General features: G+C 37.9%; 1 protein-coding gene and 1 pseudogene across 5 annotated transcripts in view; one reads left to right on the top strand and one right to left on the bottom strand.

Moving 5' to 3' along the window:
* Window positions 1–692: 692 nt before the first annotated feature.
* TMEM209 (transmembrane protein 209) overlaps window positions 693–20,711 on the bottom strand; it is a 33,785-nt gene continuing 13,766 nt past the window's right edge. For 2 of the 4 annotated variants that reach the window (XM_079786096.1, XM_079786097.1), the window contains exons 7-15: window positions 19,232–19,407; window positions 18,531–18,602; window positions 15,973–16,069; window positions 13,840–13,965; window positions 10,202–10,299; window positions 8,287–8,401; window positions 8,099–8,196; window positions 5,276–5,349; window positions 3,803–4,907 (exon numbers count right to left, since the gene is read on the bottom strand). In XM_079786096.1, coding sequence (XP_079642222.1) covers window positions 4,736–4,907; window positions 5,276–5,349; window positions 8,099–8,196; window positions 8,287–8,401; window positions 10,202–10,299; window positions 13,840–13,965; window positions 15,973–16,069; window positions 18,531–18,602; window positions 19,232–19,407 — 1,028 coding nt within the window. In that variant the 3' untranslated portion in view covers window positions 3,803–4,735. Of the gene's footprint in view, window positions 2,282–3,802; window positions 4,908–5,275; window positions 5,350–8,098; window positions 8,197–8,286; window positions 8,402–10,201; window positions 10,300–13,839; window positions 13,966–15,972; window positions 16,070–18,530; window positions 18,603–19,231; window positions 19,408–20,711 lie in introns of those variants that run through there. The other 2 variants (XM_079786098.1, XM_079786099.1) reach the window with 2 other exon arrangements.
* On the top strand, window positions 8,413–9,135 carry LOC307108269 (small ribosomal subunit protein eS24-like; annotated as a pseudogene). Its single transcript has one exon. The product of its transcript is annotated as a small ribosomal subunit protein eS24-like (transcript).

Here is a 20,711-nt window from a genome sequence, read left to right as displayed (position 1 = left end):
AAGCCTCTGGGACAACTTCAAGCGTACCAACATCAGAATTATGGGGGTACCAGAAGAAGAGAGAAAGCAAGATATTGAAAACCTATTTGAAGAAATAATGACAGAAAACTTCCCCCACCTGGTGAAAGAAACAGACTTACGAGTCCAGGAAGTGCAGAGAACCCCAAACAAAAGGAATCCAAAGAGGACCACACCAAGACACATCATAATTAAAATGCCAAGGGCAAAAGACAAAGAGAGAATATTAAAAGCAGCAAGAGAAAAACAGTTACCTACAAGGGAGTACCCATACGATTGTCAGCTGATTTCTCAACAGAAACTATGCAGGCCAGAAGGGAGTGGCAAGAAATATTCAAAGTGATGAATAGCAAGAGCCTACCACCAAGATTACTCTACCCAGCAAAGCTATCATTCAGAATTGAAGGTCAGATAAAGAGCTTCACAGATAAGAAAAAGCTAAAGGAGTTCATCACTGCCAAACCAGTATTATATGAAATGCTGAAGGGTATTCTTTAAGAAGAGGAAGAAGAAGAAAAGGGTAAAGATAAAATTATGAACAACAAATACATATCTATCAACAAGTGAATCTAAAAATCAAGTGAATAAAAGATCTGATGAACAGAATAAACTGGTGAATATAATAGAATCAGGGGCATAAGAAAGGGAGTGGACTGACAATTATTGGGGGGAAGAGGGTGTGGGGAGTGCGGGAATGGGGTGGGGTTGGAACTGGGTGGAGGGGAGCTATGGGGGAAAAAAGAGGAACAACTGTAATAATCTGAACAATAAAGATTTATTAAAAAAATAGTAGACTTAGATCTTAACATGTCCTCATATTTAACACATTTAATAATATTTTCCTCTAAAATATCACAGCAAACATATTAACATATATCAAAAGCAGTTAAAAGATAGAAACACCATTCCAGTGAACATAAGACTTTTAAAAAACAGAAACAAGTTTTAAAAAAAGAGAATTTACAAAATTATACAAAACGGGCTGTACATAAAATACTGACATGCAGTTACTGAGAAGATACTGGTTTTAGTTATTTCCAGGTGATGGAAGCAGTCTAATATGTCAATCCAGAAAATATATGCAATTGTTGGCTGGCCTTAGAGGTACTACATATACACATTAAAAAAAAAAAGTCATGCAAAACTTATAAACCTGGTAACTTCTCATTCACCAGATATTTTGAATACCTAAAAGATTTAAACATATCATATGATCTTAAAGGGAACTCTTAAAATCATACAATATCATGGAGTTAACTTTTTCAAGTGGAGGATATAGAGGTAGGCCTCTTAGAAAATTTTCCCTATTTGACTTGAGTTATTAAAACCAAAGCAGCCCTGGCCAGTGTGGCTCAGTTGATTGGAGCCTTGTCCCATGCACTTAAGGTCGCCGGTCAAATTCCCAGTCAGGGCACATGCCCACGTTGCCGGTTTAAACCCTGGTTGGGGCGTGTACGGGAGGAAACCAATTGATGTTTCTCTCTCTCTCCCTCTCCCTTCCTCTCTCTAAATTCAATGAAAATACAACAACGTATACAGTGAGGATTAAAACAAAAAACAAAGCAGTTGTTTTCTTGATGTCCTCAGCTTCTTAACTAAGACCCAAATAGTTTAATTCTATCAGCTAAATTTAATCAAAGAGTTGACTTTAAATACAATACTGTCAAACTTCTTTCACAAAGTTTAAAAAATACACATGAACTAATTAATACATTACTTAGAAGCTGATGTCATTTTTAAAATATGGGCCTTGGGCTGATTTGCCAAACACTGGGAAAAGATAGAGATTAAAAAAGTTAAACAAATTGCTTGTTTCTTTTTAAGTACTTATACTAAATAATGTAACTGAAGAGTCAATTTTTGTGGGGAAGAATCAGGTAAATGATTCTTATTTGAAAGTTACAATGAAAAGGGACTCATATTTATTTAATTAAGGGAGGACTGCACTGTTTTAGGTTAACAGCAATCCTGAAGGGTTGCGGTTTTGTAAGCAACTGAAAAATCTGAAATGTGATAAAAAATCAAGAGTAATATCTGTTGTTGAAGATATAGGACATACGTTCACAAGGAAGTTTCCAAAATAGCTATTTTTTCATTAAATCTAGAGTCTGTAACATACACATGTGTCATAAAGTAAAAGAGGTGGTGACTCAAAGATGCTTAGATTCAACCAAATAAAAGTCCAAATGTTTGGAATTAAATGACCAACTACTCGCCAAAAATCCACAAAATATTCACACCAGACAGACCAAGATTAACTCTCCTATAAAGAAAAAAGAAAAAAGTTTTAGTGGAGCTGATTGTCAAGTATTGAAGGTCTTTTCTCATATAATTAAAACACAGAGTATAAGGTTTCTTCTATCATTTTATTGATGACATTTTTAACAGTATTCTGTAATAAGTTATGGTACACATGGTTTATCAGGTGAATTCTAGTAACAGTAATTACTTCCCTAATTGTGCTTAAACCCCAAATTTAGAATAAATGAATTTATAGTGTTGAAAATTAATTTTTCAGTGAGCCTCAAGAACTATGGTATCAGGTAGAGTTAATAGGATAATTTTAGTAGGTAAAATCAAAGTAAATGTGTCAATAAATTTTTTTTAAATGAAGAATATAGAGATAGGCCTCTTAGAGAAATTTACCTATTTGACTTAAATTAGGAATTTTCCAATATTAGAGATGCTTTAGTGGATTTGCATATAGGTATTAATATAGCTTAAACTAAACCATATTTCACGTATCAAAAAGAAAGTCATTGGGGGTGGGTAGGAGCTGGGAGGAGGGGGGTAAGGAGGGGAAATGGGAGATATTTGTAATACTATCAACAATAAAAAATATATTAAAAAATAAAGAAAAATTGCCCTAGCCAATTTGCTCAGTGGTTAGTAGTGGCCCACACGCTGATTGGATGGATTGCAGGCTTGATTCCCGCCCTAGTTGGGAGGTGGGGGTGGGGGTGGGGGCGCGTATACGGGTCAACCAGTTGATGTGTCTCTCTCACATTGATGTTTCTCTCAATCTCCCCTCCCTTCCACTCTCTCTAAAAATCAATGAAAAAAAATTATCCTCAGGTGAGGATTAACAAAAAGAAAAATTGGTTTCTACTCCAGAGAGTAATATAACTAACTGTATTTAAAGTATGGAGAGAAGAGAGCTATAAGAGAGATAAGTTACTCATCTAACAGAGTAAGAAATCAATCAACTATGTCCAACACTGAAGAATCAAGAGAGAGTTGCACACCTCTATTATTTGGAATCATAGGAGTAATATCATAATGAAAAGCTACAGGAGTTTCAAGTGGTGACTTTGGGAAGTGGGCTTGGGTAATACAGGGAACTGCTTATTTCTGTCAGTAACTGTTAGCACTGTATGATTTATTAAATTACTAGAGGCCTGGTGCACAAAGATTCATGCAAGAATGGGCCTTCCTTCCCCTGGCTGCCGGCACTGCCTTCGCTCTGGCCCAGAGCTACCTTTCCACCTTCCCACGCTACCCAGAGGCCCGGAACAGCTGCGGCAGTGCCATGGTGACAACACAAGTGTCCCACCCCAGGCCGCTCAGCACCTGCATATGCAAATTAACTCACCATCTTTGTTGGGTTAATTTGCATACTCACTCCTGATTGGCTGGTGGGTGTGGTGAAGGTACAGTCAATTTGCATCTTTCTCTTTTATTAGTGTAGATGAGTATGTATTCATTTTTTCTTTTTTTACCTTCCCCCAGCTGAGTATGTATTCATTTTTATAAAAATTAAAAATATATATTATAAAAATGCCCTTCTAAAAAGGTAATTTCTATCAGCCATATTTTCCTATTTTTTCATACCCTCACTGACACTGCAAATGATAAATCTCAATTTGATAAAAAAATGTTTTAATTTGGGCTTGTCTATGAGGCTAAGCATCTTTTCATGTTTATTAACCATTTTGCACAACATTTTCTATGAAAAAGTCTTTTGTGTCTTTGACCACTTTCTATATTTTTCTTTTCTAATTAACTTACATGCTTTACATGTGATGAATATTAACTTAGATTTGCTATATGTGTTGCAACTATAATGCTTTGTTTCAGTTTGACATTTAACTTAAAACTTTATTTATGGTGTCTTTCGTTGAACAGAACACTTAAATTACTATGTGGTCAATTCTGTCTAGATTTTTTTTCCTTTTGGAAGTAAAACATTCATCTTATTCCAGTAACGGCATAGATATGTGGCATTAAATTGAAAATGTTTTTGGATCAATCTGCTGATTTATGGGCATGATTCCAAATGGAGTATATTTGAGCCACTTGCTATTTCCTTTAAGTTACAGGATAGTAGTTTTTAACTATTTCATTATTTTAGAATATATTAAAAAGAATAAGCAACCATACTTTTAAATTTAATTCAAAGTTATTTTCCTTGGTTAAAAAACAACAACAAAATAAACACAAATTAGTCTTAGTCAAAAATGTTTCATTTTCTACATATAAGTTGTACACTTAAAAGATAAGCACTGTATCAATTTTTTGGCCTTTGAGTAAATTACTGTTCCATTGAGTACTTTTAAAGCTTTTACATTTTTATGCATAGGACAAATTGTATATGGCACTCAACACAAGATTCACACCATCATGGCAAATCATTTATGCATCTAAATGTCAATTTGGATCGACAGAGGAAAAGATAAATTTTCAATTAAAACAGAAAACTAGCCCTAGCCAGTTTGGCTCAGTGGTTGGAGTGTTGGCCCGTAGACTGAAGGGTCCTGTGTTTGTTTCCAGTCAAGGGCACGTACCTTGGTTGCACGCTCAATCCCCGGCCTGAACCAGGGCCACCAATTGATGTATCTCTCTCACATTGATGTTTCTCTTTCTCTGTCTCTACCCCACTTCTACTCTGTCTAAAAATCAATGGGAAAAATATCCTTGTGTGAGGATTAACAAAAACAAAACAAAAAGGTAAAAACTAAAACTTCATTGTTTATTTAAAATATGTCTAAAGCTCCAACCAATTGAGCCACCCATGGCTAGAAATTACCATTTTTGAAGGGCATTTTTGTAATATATATTTTTAATTTTTATCAAAATGAATACATACTCATAATTTACTAAATCATATAGTGCTAACAGTTAATGACAGAAATAAGTAGTTCCCTGTATTACCCAAGCCCACTTCCCAAAGTCACCACTTGAAACTCCTGAAAAATCTTAAAGGAAGAAAATCAGATAATAAACTAAGTACTTGTGTTTTTAAAGCACAAATACCTACCCAAGCATTCCTGACTCTTTGGTCTTTATGATGTAAAGGAACATTAATAATGTATGAAACATATTATTTCGGCCCTGGAACAAAGACAAAAAAGACAGCAAGATTTAAACTAAACCAAGCAAAAGAAAACAACAACAACAAAAAACCCACAAAAAACTAAACCAAGCAAAAGATTCAGTCTGATAGGTAAATGCAGATCCTATCAATTCACATTCTACAAACTCAGAATTCCATGTAACTCAGATTTTCATTCACTCATTAAAGACAGTGCCTACTTTGTGCTAGGAAGTGGGAATACTGCAGTGAATAAGACAGAGAGGATCCATTAAATCAAGGAGCTTAAAGTCTAGTAAAAGGCAGACAGAAAATTCAGAATTACAAAGAGTGTGATGAATGTTATGAGGGGGAGGAGGAAGGTGCCAGGGGAATACATGTGGGCCTCTGACCCAGACTTGTGAACCAGGAAATGCCTCTCTGAGGAAGAGATTTTTAAGTTGAGACCTGAAAGATGAGCAGAAAGTAAACAGACTGAGAAGTTTCTAAACATGGAGAGTAGCATTTACAAAGGCCTGGAAGAGAGCTATTGTTGGGCTGGTGCCCATGCATCCTATACACACAAAATGCTCTATCTCAAAAATTAACAGCATAAACAAAAGTATGGGGATTTAAAAACTTTTAATCATACTTCAATTATATGTTAATGGCAATATAAGTAACAGGTTAAACATAAATTATTTTATCTACAAGTGACTACATGGCAGCATTTTGCTAGCCCTAAAATCAAGCAATGATATGTAATTTCTGGTCTTTAAACTAGTTCCTAACTTAGGTTTTCAATACACCGATCAACTTGTACCTACTTACTCTGATTCAAGAATCTAAGAATATATAATTTTTAAAACACAGAGTGTTTAAAAAAAAAAAAAGATTTCAAAGGAAGTTCAATGGCCCAAAATATTTACACTTTTAGAAAGTTGAACTATTAAATTTGAAAAATGAAATTAATATTCTTCCTTGGGATCTGATGGAGAACACATTTTATAATTATAGTCAATGTAAAAATTTCTTAGTAAAGGCACTGATAAAAATAACTGCAACAGTCATCAAAAGAACTGACGTTTACAATCAAGACTAAAATACCTGGGTAATGCTTGCTTCAGAAGTACACTTACTAAGATTAGAACGATACAGGGAAGATTAGCATGGACTCTGTGCACGGTAACACACAGATTGATGAAGTGTTCCATATTAAAAACAAACCCTCAATAGAAGTGTAAATTGGTACAATTCCCTTTTTTATAAAGTAGTTTGATATCTATTTTAAAATCCTTAAAAATATTCTGTAACCTACAATTTTACTTTTGGACTCTGAGCTAAAGAAATTACCCAAAATGCAGACAGCTATACATATAAAGATGAATATTCAGCCATATTTATGATAATTAAGAATTAGAGCACAGTCAGTGTGGCTCAGTGGTTGAGCGTCAACCATGAACCAAGAGGTGACAGGATCAATTCCAGGTCAGGGCACATGCCTGGGTTGTGGACTCAATCCCTAGTAGGGGGCGTGCAGAAGGCAGCTGATCAATGATTCTCTCTCATCATTGATGTTTCTATCTCTCTCCCTATCCCTTCCTCTCTGAATCAATAAAAATATATTTAAAAAAACAAACACAACAAAATGTCTAACAGTAGGGGAATGGTTGAATAAATTATGTTACAATCTTATAATGAAGTTTTTTATAGCCATTAAAAAGTATTTTTATGCCCTAACCGGTTTGGCTCAGTGGATAGAGCGTCGGCCTGCCGACTCAAGGGTCCCAGGTTCGATTCCGGTCAAGGGCATGTACCTTGGTTGCAGGCACATCCCCAGTGGATAGAGTGATGTTTCTCTCTCATAGATGTTTCTAGCTCTCTATCCTTCTCCCTTCCTCTCTGTAAAAAATCAATAAAATATATTAAAAAAAATAAAAAGTATTTTTATGCCCTAGTTGGTTTGGCTCAGTGGATAGAGTGTTGGCCTGCAGAGTGAAGGGTCCTGGGTTCAATTCTGGTCAAGGGCACATGCCCAGGTTGCGGGCTCGATCCCCATTAGGGGGCATGCAGGAGGCAGCCGATCAATGATTCTCTCTCATCATTGATGTTTTTATCCTTCTCCCTTCCTCCCTGAAATCAATAAAAATATATTAAATAAATAAAAATATTTTTTAAAAAGTATTTTAATGAAAATTTTTAATGGTATGGAAATTGTAATTTTTAGAATCATTTACATAAATGATTTCAACCCATAAAAAAGAAGAGTGAGCCCTGGCTGATATTCTCAGTGGTTAGAACACTGGCCCAAGGATGAAGGGTCGAGGATTTGATTACTGGTCAAGGGCAAGTACCTGGGTTGCAGGCTCCATCCTGGGCCCTAGTCAGGGCACAGGCAGAAGGCAACCAATCAATGTGTCTCTCTCACATTGATGTTTCTCTCTTCCTCTTCCCTCCCTCCTTTCCAGTCTCTCTGAAAAATCAATGCAAAAGATATCCTCGGGTGAGGATTAAAAAAGAAAAAGTACAAAGAGCAAAATGAAATTTACCGAAAGCAATACAGCAAAATGATAACAGTTGCCTCTAAGTAATAAAATGAGTGATTTTTCTTTATACTTTCCCCAATTAAACATATATTTTATAGTTAAAAATGGGCTGATGCAAGAAACACATTTTCCCTAATTTAAAAATTTTACCTATTCCATGAACAAGAGATTCTAATTTTAAAAACATCATCAAAGCAAGTCATCCGTGACATTATATAATAGCAGCTTCTACATTTAGAAGTACCTTTGGAAGATTGTAGACATGACGCTGGTAGATTAGCTCATAATGGGGAGGGTTGATAGCACTCTGATAAATGCAAAAGACATTCTCATTTGTCACATCTGTAAAGGAAATATGCTACATGAAAAACAAAATCACCAGATGTATTTCATGTAAAAAGTTCAACTCATTCTTTTAGGAGAGGCTTATACCTGGTTTATTTGGTGTCTGAACAAAGTGCTGAGAAGTAAATGTTTTTCCATCAGGGTATTTAGGATGTGGAGGTAATCTGGAATCAAGGTAGGTGCAAAACACATGCATAATGATCTAAAAATGAGAAAACAATTTTTCAAAATCAGCATGAAAATCTGTCATAGATGGAGCCCTTTAAAAACATCTGTGTTCTTTTCCTTCCTGGCTGCTTGAAGATCAATCTTCATCATGAATGACACAGTAACTATGTGGACCAGGAAGTTCATGACCAACAGACTGCTTAAGCGGAAGCAAATGGTCATTGACATCCTTCCCCCTGGGAAGGCAACAGTACCCAAGACAGAAATTCGGGAAAAACTAGCCAAAATGTATAAGACCACACCAGATGTCATCTTTGTGTTTGGATTCAGAACTCACTTTGGTGGTGGCAAGACAACTGGCTCTGGCATGATTTATGTATGATTCCTTGGATTACGCAAAGAAAAATGAACCCAAACACAGACTTGCAAGACATGGCCTATATGAGAAGAAGACCTCAAGAAAACAGAGAAAAGAATGCAAGAACAAAATGAAGACAGTCAGGGGGACTGCAAAGGCCAATGTTGGTGCTGGCAAAAAGAAATAAAGATTCTTCAGTGACTTTATCTGTGGTGACTGTGCAGATTTTCCATGAGAGGATTAATAAACTAAACTTTTATGTGTAAAAAAAAAAAATCTGTGTTTATGACTCTAATTTAAAATTTTTTCCCTAAACAGAGAATTAGCAAAAATGCTTTCAAGTGGTTTTAAGATGAAATCTGTAAAATGAAAAGATAAAAGACATTCCTAATTTTCTGTTATGTAGATATTTCAATATTTACCCATATAGCTAGTGAGCAGCAAAACCAAGATAAAATACATATCTATTCAATTCTTAATTTGAATATCAGCATTTAAAATATCATTTTCACACAAAAGTCACTATAAAAAAATAACATGATTTTGAAAAACTCTTAAATGACCCAAATTTTTATAATCTTTGATCTTACAAATCTAATTCTAGGAATCTCTCTTTTTATAAAAATTTTTTTATTGATTTCAGAGAGGAAGGGAGAGGGAGAGATAGAAACATTAATGATGAGCGAGAATCATTGATCAGCTACCTCCTGCATGCCCCCTACTGGGGATCAAGCCCACAACCAGGAATGTGCCGGTGACCAGAATTGAACCCAGCACCCTTCAGTCCACAGGCTGAAACTCTAGCCACTGAGCCAAAGCAGCTAGGGCAAGGAATCTTTCTTACAGTAGTAATTTCAAATAAGAAAGGAATATGCATCATGATATTCCTTGCAACATTATTTAAGATAGAAAAACAAAAATCCCTTCCCCTGTCACATTTCTCAAATGTTTAAGTCTAATATTGGAGAACAGTTAAATGACAGTGTGTAATAATGAAAAACCTACTTAAATATTGCAAAAGTGAAAAAAAACAAGATATATCATTTTACATATGTGATTACAACTGTGATAAAAAAAAAAAACACATTAAAAAATAGTACAACCTAAGAAAAGGGAAAAAAATAGACCAAAATAGTAACACTTGTTGGGTTAAGATGCTGGTACAATTTTAATTTTTTATTTATACTTTAGTTTCCAAATTCTTTTTAATATTAATTTTGATAATGGGAAAATAAAAACACATAAATCCAGTAACAAAACTGAAAAAAGGCCCTGGCCGAGTAGCTCATTAGAGCATCATCCTGATATACCAAGGTTGTGGGTTTGATCCCCAGTCAGGGCACATACAAGAAGCAACCAATAAATGCGTAAATAAGTAGAACAACAAATAAGTATTTCTCTATCTCTCCAAAAGCAATAAAAAACAAACAAACAAAACACTGATAAACAACAACAAAAATAAAACTGCAGACTTACAGCAGAATCAGTGGGCAGGTCTGTATCCCACTTGCGTCCTTTGAAGTCTCCACCTCTATTCCATCGAAACGAGCTCATACAGCCTCCCTGAGAAAGTTCTGTAGCAACAAAGGTGAAATTTAAAAAGCGAAGACTATGCAAAAATGAGGGAAAAACGGCTAAAGGGTTATAATAAGAGAAGCATATCATCTTAAAGATCTGATTAAAAGAGCCGTAACATAAATACAAAATATAAAAGATTAACTTAAATATCACCAGAAGAATTACATAAATCCAAAATGTGAGAAAAGACTAATATTCTTGATTCTTAAAGTCAATGTCATGTAGGCAAAAGGTGGCAAGACTGTTAGAGATAATAAAAAAAAAAGATGAAACAATACATTTAATACACTTTATTCCTGGTTAGAAAAAAAAAGGGTATATAACATTATTTGGACAATTGGGAAATCTGAATATGAACTGTTTATTAGATAATATAGAAATATTTTTAATTGTATTATGTTAATTTAAGGGAATTTATTCTTTTAGGAATTCGCATGCTGAAAAATAATAATGCCTATACAATATACTTACAAATGAGCAAAAAACTGTGTGTGTATACGTACATGTACATGTATATGTAGAAAGAGAGAGAGAATCAAATAGGAAAATGTTGATAACTATTCAATCTAGAAGGCCTATCTATACAGGGTTCGTTGTACTTTTTTGTATATTTGATATATATTAATACTTTGCATATAATTTGTATACACACACACACACACACACGCCTTTTTTTACATATATACAAACCTACCTATGAGGTAACCTAAATTTTCAGAAAATACAGAGAACAGAGGGTCATGTAAAAGTACACCATGGAGATGCATTCAACAAAATCCATACCATGGGAAACACTAAAGGACAAACAATCCAGTTCTTTCAAAAAATAAGCTTTGCGCAGTGGCAGTATCGTAGCCAATGAGGTTTATCGAAGGCACGATTATTGCTAATTGGAAAAAAAAGTTGCAAAGGAAAAAAAAAAATGATGGATGGGAAACCTATAGGTTAAAAGAAACTTAAATATAGCAACCAATCACAACATGTGATAATATTTGAATCCCAATTCAAATAAAAAGTACCAAAAAAAAGTAATTACACATTTTAAGAGATGGTTGGAAATTTGTATATGTAAACTGTATATTTCATGATGTAAATAAATAATCATAGCCCAACTGGTGTGGCTCAAATGGTTGAGAGTCAACCTATAAACCAGGAAGTCACGGTTCGATTCCTTGTCAGGGCACATGCCTGGATTGCGGGCTTGATCCCCAGTAGAGGGAGTGCAGGAGGCAGCCGATAAATGATTCTCTCTCATCATTGATGTTTCTATCTCTCTCTGTCACTCCCTTCCTCTCTGAAATCAATAATAATAATAATAATAATAATAATAATAATATATATGGTTAAAAATATTAGGTGTGATAATTATATTCTAGTTATGTTTTTTAAAAGGCTTTATCTTTTAGAAATATATAGAGATGAATGTCAAAGTGGCACCATTTTTGATAGTTTAAGAATAGAAAATGAGTGAAATATCCACTTGAGCCCTTTTAGCTCATTTTTAAGTCTTTCTATATAGAATAAAATTATTAACTAACATATTCAAGGCTAAGTATATTATTTTGACAATTCTTAAGCATATAAAACATAAAACCCAAAAGTTGTTCAAATATAAGCCTTAATAAAGCTGTAATTAAATATCCTATCTAATAAAAGAGTAATATGCAAATTAACCCTTTGCACTCGCTTGCTTTTTTCTCAATTCCTTTATTCTAATGCTAACCGTGTCGAGTCACACTCGACATCCGAGTGCAAAAGGTTAACCATCACTCTGCTACACACAAGCCATGCCCACCAGCCAATCAGGAGCAGGTATGCAAATTAACCCAACCAAGATGTCTGCAGCCACGAAGTGAGCAGGAGGCTTGGGTTTCCCCAGCAATGGAGGAAGCCAAGCTTTCCGCACACCCTGGCGGGCCCAGGCCTCCACTTAAGGCTACAAAGTTTCAATTATAGAAGATAAATAAATCCCAACAAAAATGGCGGCAGCCACGGAGGAAGCCAAGCTTACGCAGCCCTGGCCTGCCCTGGCCTCCGCTCAAGGCTACAAAGTTTCAATTATCTTACATAATAAAAGGTAATATTTAAATTACCATCACTCCGCTACGCCCATGATTGGGCCAGCGGGTGACACAGGGGGCGGGACTCGGGGTGGCTGGGGTGGTGATTGGGCCGGCAGGACGCTGAGCTCACGTTGCCAGCGGCGACGCGAGCTCAGTGTCTGTGCCATGGCTGTGCTGCGGCACAGACAGGCCTCTGGGGCAGCGAGCCGAGCCGGCGTTTTGGAGGTTTGGAGGCGGCGGGCGGTGGGCGGGCGGCGCGGCTCCCCGGGGAGGAGTCTGGCGGCAGTTGGGCCGCAGGAGCACGTGGCGGCGGCCCCAGCCTTCCTGGGCGGGAGGCAAAGGCAAGACCCTGGCCTGGGCTCCGGCGGCAGGAGAACCACGCCCCCGCCCCGCCTCACCCTAGGGGCCCAGGGACTTCGGAGCTGCCGATCAGCGGACAGACAGCTTACACGTGCATGATTAAATCATGCACTGGGCTTCTAGTAGAAGATAAATAAATCCCAACAAAAATGGTTGCAGCCACAGAGCAAGCAGAAGGCTTGGCTCTGCTCAAGGCTACAAAGTTTCAATTATAAAAGATAAATAAATCCGATACCAGGGCCTCTGCTTGGGTCGCCAGGGGGCGTGGCCGGCCTGCAAACCACCACAGGCCCCACGCTCAGGCTGCCCACGCCCCAAGGGAACCCCCATGCTGATCCGGGACTCCCTTCAGGGAAAACCAGCTGGCCCCCACCCGTGCACCAGGCCTCTATCCTATCTAATAAAAGAGTAATATGCAAATTGGCCATCACTCCAACACACAAGATGGCTGCTCCCATGTGGACACAAGATGGCCACCACAAGATGGCCAGCAGGGGAGGGCAGTTGGGAGGGACCGGGCCTGCAAGGGAGAGCAGTTGTGGGTGATCAGGCCAGCAGGGGAGGGCAGTTGGGAGGGACCAGGCCTGCAAGGGAGGGCAGTTGGGGGCGATCAAGCCTGCAGGGGAGGGCAGTTAGGGGTGACCAGGCCGGCAGAGGAAGGAAGTTGGGGGCAACCGGGCCTGCAGGGAAGGGCAGTTGGGGGAGACCCAGGCCTGCAGGGGAGAGCAGTTGGTGGGGACCAGGCCTGCAGGGGAGGGCAGTTAGGGAAAATCAGGCTGTCAGGGGAGTGGTTAGGGGGTGATCAGGCTGGCAGGCAGAAGCGGTTAGGGGCAATCAGGAAGGCAGGCAGGCGAGCAGTTGGGAGCCAGCAGTCCTGGATTGTGAGAGGGATCCCAGATTAGAGAGGGTGCAGGCTAGGCTGAGGGACACCCCCCCCCCCATGTACGAATTTCATGCACCGGGCCTCTAGTATTTTTATAAAACATAAGATCATACTTAGTGATACTTTTAATTTTTTTCAAAAAATTTTTCCCCTTTGTTATCTTTATTTATAAAATCTCAAAGTAGTGAAAAGTACTCATTTTTTTTCCCCCTCTTCAAATCAATAGTTACCTTTGATCCTTTCAAACAAGTATTCCTGATTTGGTGTAAGGTCTAGATACTGCACAATTGTATTCAGAGTTGGAATGAGAGGAGCTTTGACCAGAGCAGCTTGTTTCAAGCTGGTAATATTAGCCTCTGTTAAAAATAAAACACACGGAACACATTATTTTTACCTTGGGCCTCTAAAAAATACTCAAAAATCTCTTCCTACAATAAATATTGAAGGAATAAATGACAGCAATAATAGTTTATCTTAACAATTTGCATTATCTACTTTACTTATAATTTATTTTATCATTTCTGACAAGGTGGACAGATATCTATCTATCTCTCTGTCTTCCTCCCCTCCTCCTCCCGCCCCCCAAAGAATCAGCCAGATCCATTTTTGAAGCTATATAAACAACTAATACACTAAATATTTGTGATATATATATATATATATATATATATATATATATATATATATATCCTACCTAATAAAAGGGAAGTATGCAAATAACCATCACTCCACTACGCCCATGATTGGGCCGGTGGCAGGCTGGGGGCGGGACTTGGGGTGGCCAATTGGGCTGACAGGATGAGCGGGGGGTGGGGACTCATTCTTCCCGTAGGCCCGTTCCTCCCATAGGCCCCAACGGCGGTGCTGCGGGAGGACCGATGGAGCCAGCAGAAGGCACAGGTGGCGGAACTCAGGGTAGCCGATTGCGTGGCTGCCAGCACCAGTTTTCCGCCAGCAGCAGTTTTCCTCTGGCCACCCGCAGTTCGGAGAGCCTCCCGATCGGAGTTCCTCTCGGGGTGGCCAATAGCGCTGGCAGGAGGCGCTCCGATCGGCAGGTGGCCAGAGGAAAACCGCTGCTGGCGGAAAACTGGTGCCGGCAGCCAGGTGAAGGAAGGTCTATTGCACGAAACTTCCTGCAACGGGCTTCTAATATATATATATATATATATATATATATGAAATATAGTCCAGCCATAAAAATAATACTGGACAATATTTAAAAATAGAAAGAGCAAGGGGAAAAAACGTAAGACAACTCTAATTTAATTAGAAACATATACATATATATGTACCATATTTCCTCAACTTCTAAATATATACCATATTTTCCGGCATATAAGACGACTTTTTAACCCAGGAAAATCTTCTATACGCCCAGTCGTCTTATACGCTGGAAAATACGGTACTTTTCATGTTCTTAAATTATAAGGTAACTTATAATTGATATATATAGTTAATATCATAGTATTTTCTTAAAAAATAATTGTGACTAAATTGATAATGGTTATTGCTGGAAGCAGAACGGTAAGTAATATTCTTCTTTGTGTATTTTTGTACTTTTTGAATTTTCTACTTGAACACTGTATACTGCTTTTGTAGTCATAAAGCAATGTTGTTCTTTTTTAAAAAGCACATCATGTTGGTACTGACACGTTACAACATGGATAAAACTTGAAAACATTATTATATTAAATGAAAGAAGCCAGTCACAAAGGACAACATATTGCATATCCCATTTGTACACAATATCCAGAAGAGGTCTATCTATAGAGACAGGAAGAAGCCTGACAGTTGCCTAGGGCTGGAGAATGGGTGGTGGTGGGAAAGCAGAGGTGACTGCTAAAGAGTATGTGGGTTTCTTTTCTTAAGATTGATTTATAGTAATGGTTGTACAACTCAAACCTTTGAATTGTACACTTTATTATTATTATTTTTTAAATATACTTTTATTGATTTCAGAGAGGAAGGGAGAGGGAGAGAGAGATAGAAACATCAATGATGAGAGAGAATCATTGATGGGCTTGCCTCCTGCACATCCCCTACTGGGGATCGAGCCCACAACCTGGGCATGTGCCCTTGACCGGAACTGAACTTGGGACCCTTCAGTCCACAGGCTGACGCTCCATCCACTGAGCCAAACCGGCTAGGGCTGAATTGTAGACTTAAATTGATGAACTATATGTAAGTAAATTATATTTCAATAAACCTTAATATTGAAAAAAAACCCTGTATTATAGAGATTTAGTTTTATTTTCTTCACCTCAAGGTAACAAAGGAAGTTGTTAAATAGTCCACTACAGAAGAAATTCCCACCTGCAGATTCACTGAAGGTAAATCAAATGCTGGGGTCTATCTCCACATACCTCCTATTTGCAGCTCTGGACAACCCATGCGTCTCATCTGTGTGCTGACAGACTCAATCTCTTGTACAAGTGACACTAATATTGTCTCATTGATCCACTAGGAAAAAAATGAGGGAAAGATTTTACACACGTAATTCCAAAGCATTTCTCAAATAATTATTCACAAGACTCTAAGATTTTTTTTATTGTTGTGTACTTTAAATATTAGAGTATAGTGAAAGAGAATGGAAGTAACAGCTACCTGAAGTCCAGAGTTAAGTAAATATGCTATTAGAGTGTAAGTTGATTAAGTTATAATCTTAAATCACATATGCCTGTGTTGTTTTTTTTTTTTAAGAATATATGAGACTTCCAGTTGTATGTTAAGTTTTTCTTAAATGTTTCTTTCTATGCTTATTATACTAAGCTAAAAGGATTAACTCAGCAGGCTCACCCAATTCCCTAACCACGTAGAAAACAAATGTATTATATTTGAAACTGGCTTGTGAATATTACCATATGACTTTAGGACTAGGAATTTCAAATGCCACTTTGTTCAGCTACTATCAAACTAATTCTGGGAAATGAAAAGACTGTCTAAGGAAACGGCTCATCTGGTTTATTTGTGTTGTTTCTTTTTTGTGTGTGTATGTTTTTAGAAGCTTCCACCATTTGTTTCCATGCTTCTGTTTAAACATAAAATTAAAGGATGAAAAAAGTTTCAGGTCAAATAAATGTCTACTATTCCTTAAAAAAAAAAAAAAATCCCCCAAATTCTAAATTTCAGAACACTGGTAGTCTAAGGAATTCAGATAAGGGATTGTGCTTATATTTCTTCTAAGCTAATACTCTCAACCAAGCCTTTATATTGGCATTTTAGACAAGCCTATGTGTGGAAATAAGAGAGAGTACAATTCTAAGATATCATTTCACTCATTCACACTTACATCATTTATTTAAACACATTCTACGTTGTCAGCTACTCTTTCGCTGAAACAAACTGATCTAAGGGGTTCAGGAGAGAGATCTAGGCCCCATTCCCAGAAAGTCTGATTGAGTACTTCCAGGGATGGGCTCAAGAATTTTTATTTATCTATTTTAATTTAATTGTATTTCATTTTTTGTTGATTTTCACCCAAGGATATTTTTCCCATTGAATTTTAGAGAGACTGGAAAGGAGAAAGGGAAGGAGGATTGAGAGAGAGAGAGAGAGAGAAAGAGAGGGAGAGAGAGGGGAAGAGAGAGAGAGAGAGAGAGAGAGAGAGAGAGAGAGAGAGAGAGAGAGCGCGAGCGCGGTGAGACAGACACATCAACTGGTTGCCTCCCACACTTGCCACAACAGGGGCCAGGGATCGAAGTGCCCTTGACTAGGAATCAAACCCATGACGCTGTGGTGTGTGGACCGTTACTCTAACCACAGAGGACACAGGACAGGGCAAAAATTTTTATTTTTAAAAAGTCATCCAGCCCTAGCTGATTTGGCTCAGTGGATAGAGCGTCAGCCTGCGGACTGAAGGGTCCTGGGTTCGATTCCAGTCAGGGCACAAGTCTGGAGGGGGTACAGGAGGCAGCCAATTGATGGCTCTGTCTCATCATTGATGTTTCTAACTCTCTCTCCTTTTCCCTTCCTCTCTGAAATCAATAAAAATGTTAAAAAAAAAAAAAAAGCCATCCAGACTTCTGGTTCAAGAAAGTAGGCTGCTACTTTTCATCACTCCCTCTTGATACCCTATTTAAATTATGATAAAAGAATGCAAAAGGAGTGGAAGTGATTTCAACGTATTTCTAGAAATGAAGAGCTGCAGATGAGTAACTGTTGCAATATGAAACAGGGGAAGAAGTGGTGGCCTCTACAGAATCTACGTGGACACCTGCAGTGGAGGAGGGGCCAATGTGCCCAGCAGAACCTGGGACATACAGGTACTACAGAGGCAAGAAAAAGAGGCAGGGGTTGAAACAAACGCATTCTGTACATAGTAGAATTGGCCTTCCCAACCTCCAGGCCAAAACCAGAGAGGGTTCTTCTTTAAGAAATCGAAGAACCTGATATATATTCAGGGATCAGCTGCCTCCCACATGCTCCCCACTGGAGATCAAGCCTGCAACCCAGGCCTGTAAACTGACTGGGAACTGAACTTGAAATTTTTTGGTATACACGACAATACTCCAACCAACTGAGCCTTGCACAAGAACCTCATTTTGTTTCCCACACATTTCTAGACACACAACAGGCTTTGACAAAAAAGCTCTTTGAAAAATAAAATTGAGATGTTGGAAAAGGGAAGAAGGTCATATTGTTCCTTTATCTATTTAACATAGAGGGGGTAAAAAAATCCCTTAAAAATGGACACACCACACACACACACACACACACACACACACACACACACACACACACACAAAAAAAAGGACATCATAAGGTAAATGTCATGTTTATCCTTATATATGTCCCATCCCATATTGCACTTTTACTAATTCTGATATCTAATTAACAATTAACATCTCTAATTGATATTCTAATAACATACTTTGCATATTAAGAGGCACTAATAATGTCCAAAGAGTAATGTCAAACTTACATTTCTGAACTTAGCTGTCCATGAATCCATATGGTCAAGAAGTTGTCTATTCATACTCACTCTTGCCCAAACCTATTAAAAACATGTTTAAAATGAACAATCAGTGAGGGAAAAAAATCTCGCCAGAAATCAGTTATTCTTTTCCGCAACCTCAAAAATATTTGGAATGCTTTGGGGGGAAAAAACTTCACACATGTCAATAATGATCTAATATGTAATAATTTTTTTATTACACATTTTTTGCTATTCATGCAGACATATCTTTAAAATTCCTTATGTCGGTATGATTAAAAAAAATTCTTCTTGCTTTTAAGAACAAAATAAAAATCCTGTATTTGGTATTAAACTGATGAAGTTAGACTGTCAAATGTTCTAATCTAAATATATTTTAAAAGCAAGAGTTCTGTTTATGTTAAATAGAAATTGATACTTGAGATACCTTTTTATAAATGAATGCAGAAAAATGTCTTAGGCAGGATACTAAGGACAACTATGTGTCATAAAGAGTAAAACATGCAGTATAATTCCATTTTAGGTACAGAGTTAGACAGGAGCCTTTCCACTCTTTAATGTGCCAGATTTATGTTGTCAGCCAGTAAAAGTGGAGGTTACGGGGACAAAAAAAGTTCCAGAAGTAAAAAAGATGACTTTCTAATAATCTGTAAATCATAAATATTAAGTCATTTTTATTTTCCATTTACCTCCTCTGCAGCTTGTTTAGAACTGAGATCGGCTTCATCTTTGTTAGCACATGGAGCCTGGGACCTACAGGCAAGCTGATATTGAAACTTCTTTAGAGTTTGTACATAATCTCCCATAGAACGATTGTAGTTCCAGAAAGTAGGACTGGTGGAAGGCGAGGTAGAATCTGGGCTCCCTACAATGATTAATTCAAAGAGTATCAGTGTGTTGTAGGCATTTTGACATCTAGAGTTAGTATATGAGCACAGGGTATCTAGGCACAGAGGCAATGGCAACCAAGGAAGACACCTCAAGGTGCTTCTCTTTTTTCTCCTCCTTAACATTATTTTTTCTTTAGAGAACATGGACTACTTATGCTAAAAGTTAACAAGGTCATTTCTGAACAGTATTAATTTAAGAGCCATAATCATAAATGGTGGAAAGTGGTTTGTTTGGTTGTAAAATTAAGCTTGTTTTATTCTCTAAGACTTTCAAATGATTCAAAAACAAAAAGAGATTTATTCAGGAAATAGGCTAAGGAAGTTCTTGCTTAAATCTTTCTGAATGGGATAACTATAGCCTTCTATTAATAAACAACTCTTTGGGCTAGCAACTAAACTCACTCTTCCCTGCACTATACTGTGTCTACTCATATCCTGTTGTAATTCCTGTGTTGTAATACAAGAGACTGATGATCACATTTCTGAATAATTTACTTCTAGGAAATGTAAATAGTTATATTTAGGGACTTAATCCTATAATTATGGGAGTAATTATACATTAAAGTCAATTATCTTTCTTTTTTAAATCCTTACCTGAGGACATACTTTTTTAAAAAATTGATTTGAGAGAGAGAGGAAGGAAGAGGGGGAGAGAGAGAGAGGGAAAGATCCACATGACAGTGAAACACGGATTGGTTGACTCCCGCACATGCCCCAACCAGTGATCAAATCTGAAACCTGGGCACATGCCCTGACCAGGAATCGAACCCGAGACCCTCCAGTGTATGGGACAACACTCCAACCAACCAAGCAACACTGAGCCATGGTTTAACTCTTTCCAAATAGAATGTGAGCTTCTTGAGGGCAGATAATATTTTTTCCCCTAGCACCTAGCACAGTATTTGAATAAACAGCAAGTTGTGAAAGGTAATTATCCTATACTAGAGGCCCGGTGCACGAATTTGTGCACAGGTGCGGTCCAGCCAGCCCTCCCCGATCGGGGCCGATTGGGCCGGGCCGGCTGCAGGGATGGGCCTCGGGTAGTTGGCCAGCCGGTCCCATCCCCTGGTCAAACTCTGGTCGAGCTCTCAGTTGAGTGGACAATTTGCATATTACCCTATCTAATAAAAGAGCAATATGCAAATTGACCTTCACTCCAACACACAAGATGGCCGCCCCACGTGGTCAAAGATGGCTGCTCCCATGTGGACATAAGATGGCTGCCACAAGATGGCCTGCAGGGGAGGGAAGTTGTGGGCGATCAGGCCTGCAGGGGAGG

This window comes from Cnephaeus nilssonii (assembly GCF_951640355.1).
Source record: "Cnephaeus nilssonii genome assembly, chromosome: 12".
Taxonomy (NCBI): Eukaryota; Metazoa; Chordata; class Mammalia; order Chiroptera; family Vespertilionidae; genus Cnephaeus; species Cnephaeus nilssonii.
Note: the sequence above shows the minus strand (reverse complement) of the source record. Positions and strands in the feature narration are given on the sequence as shown.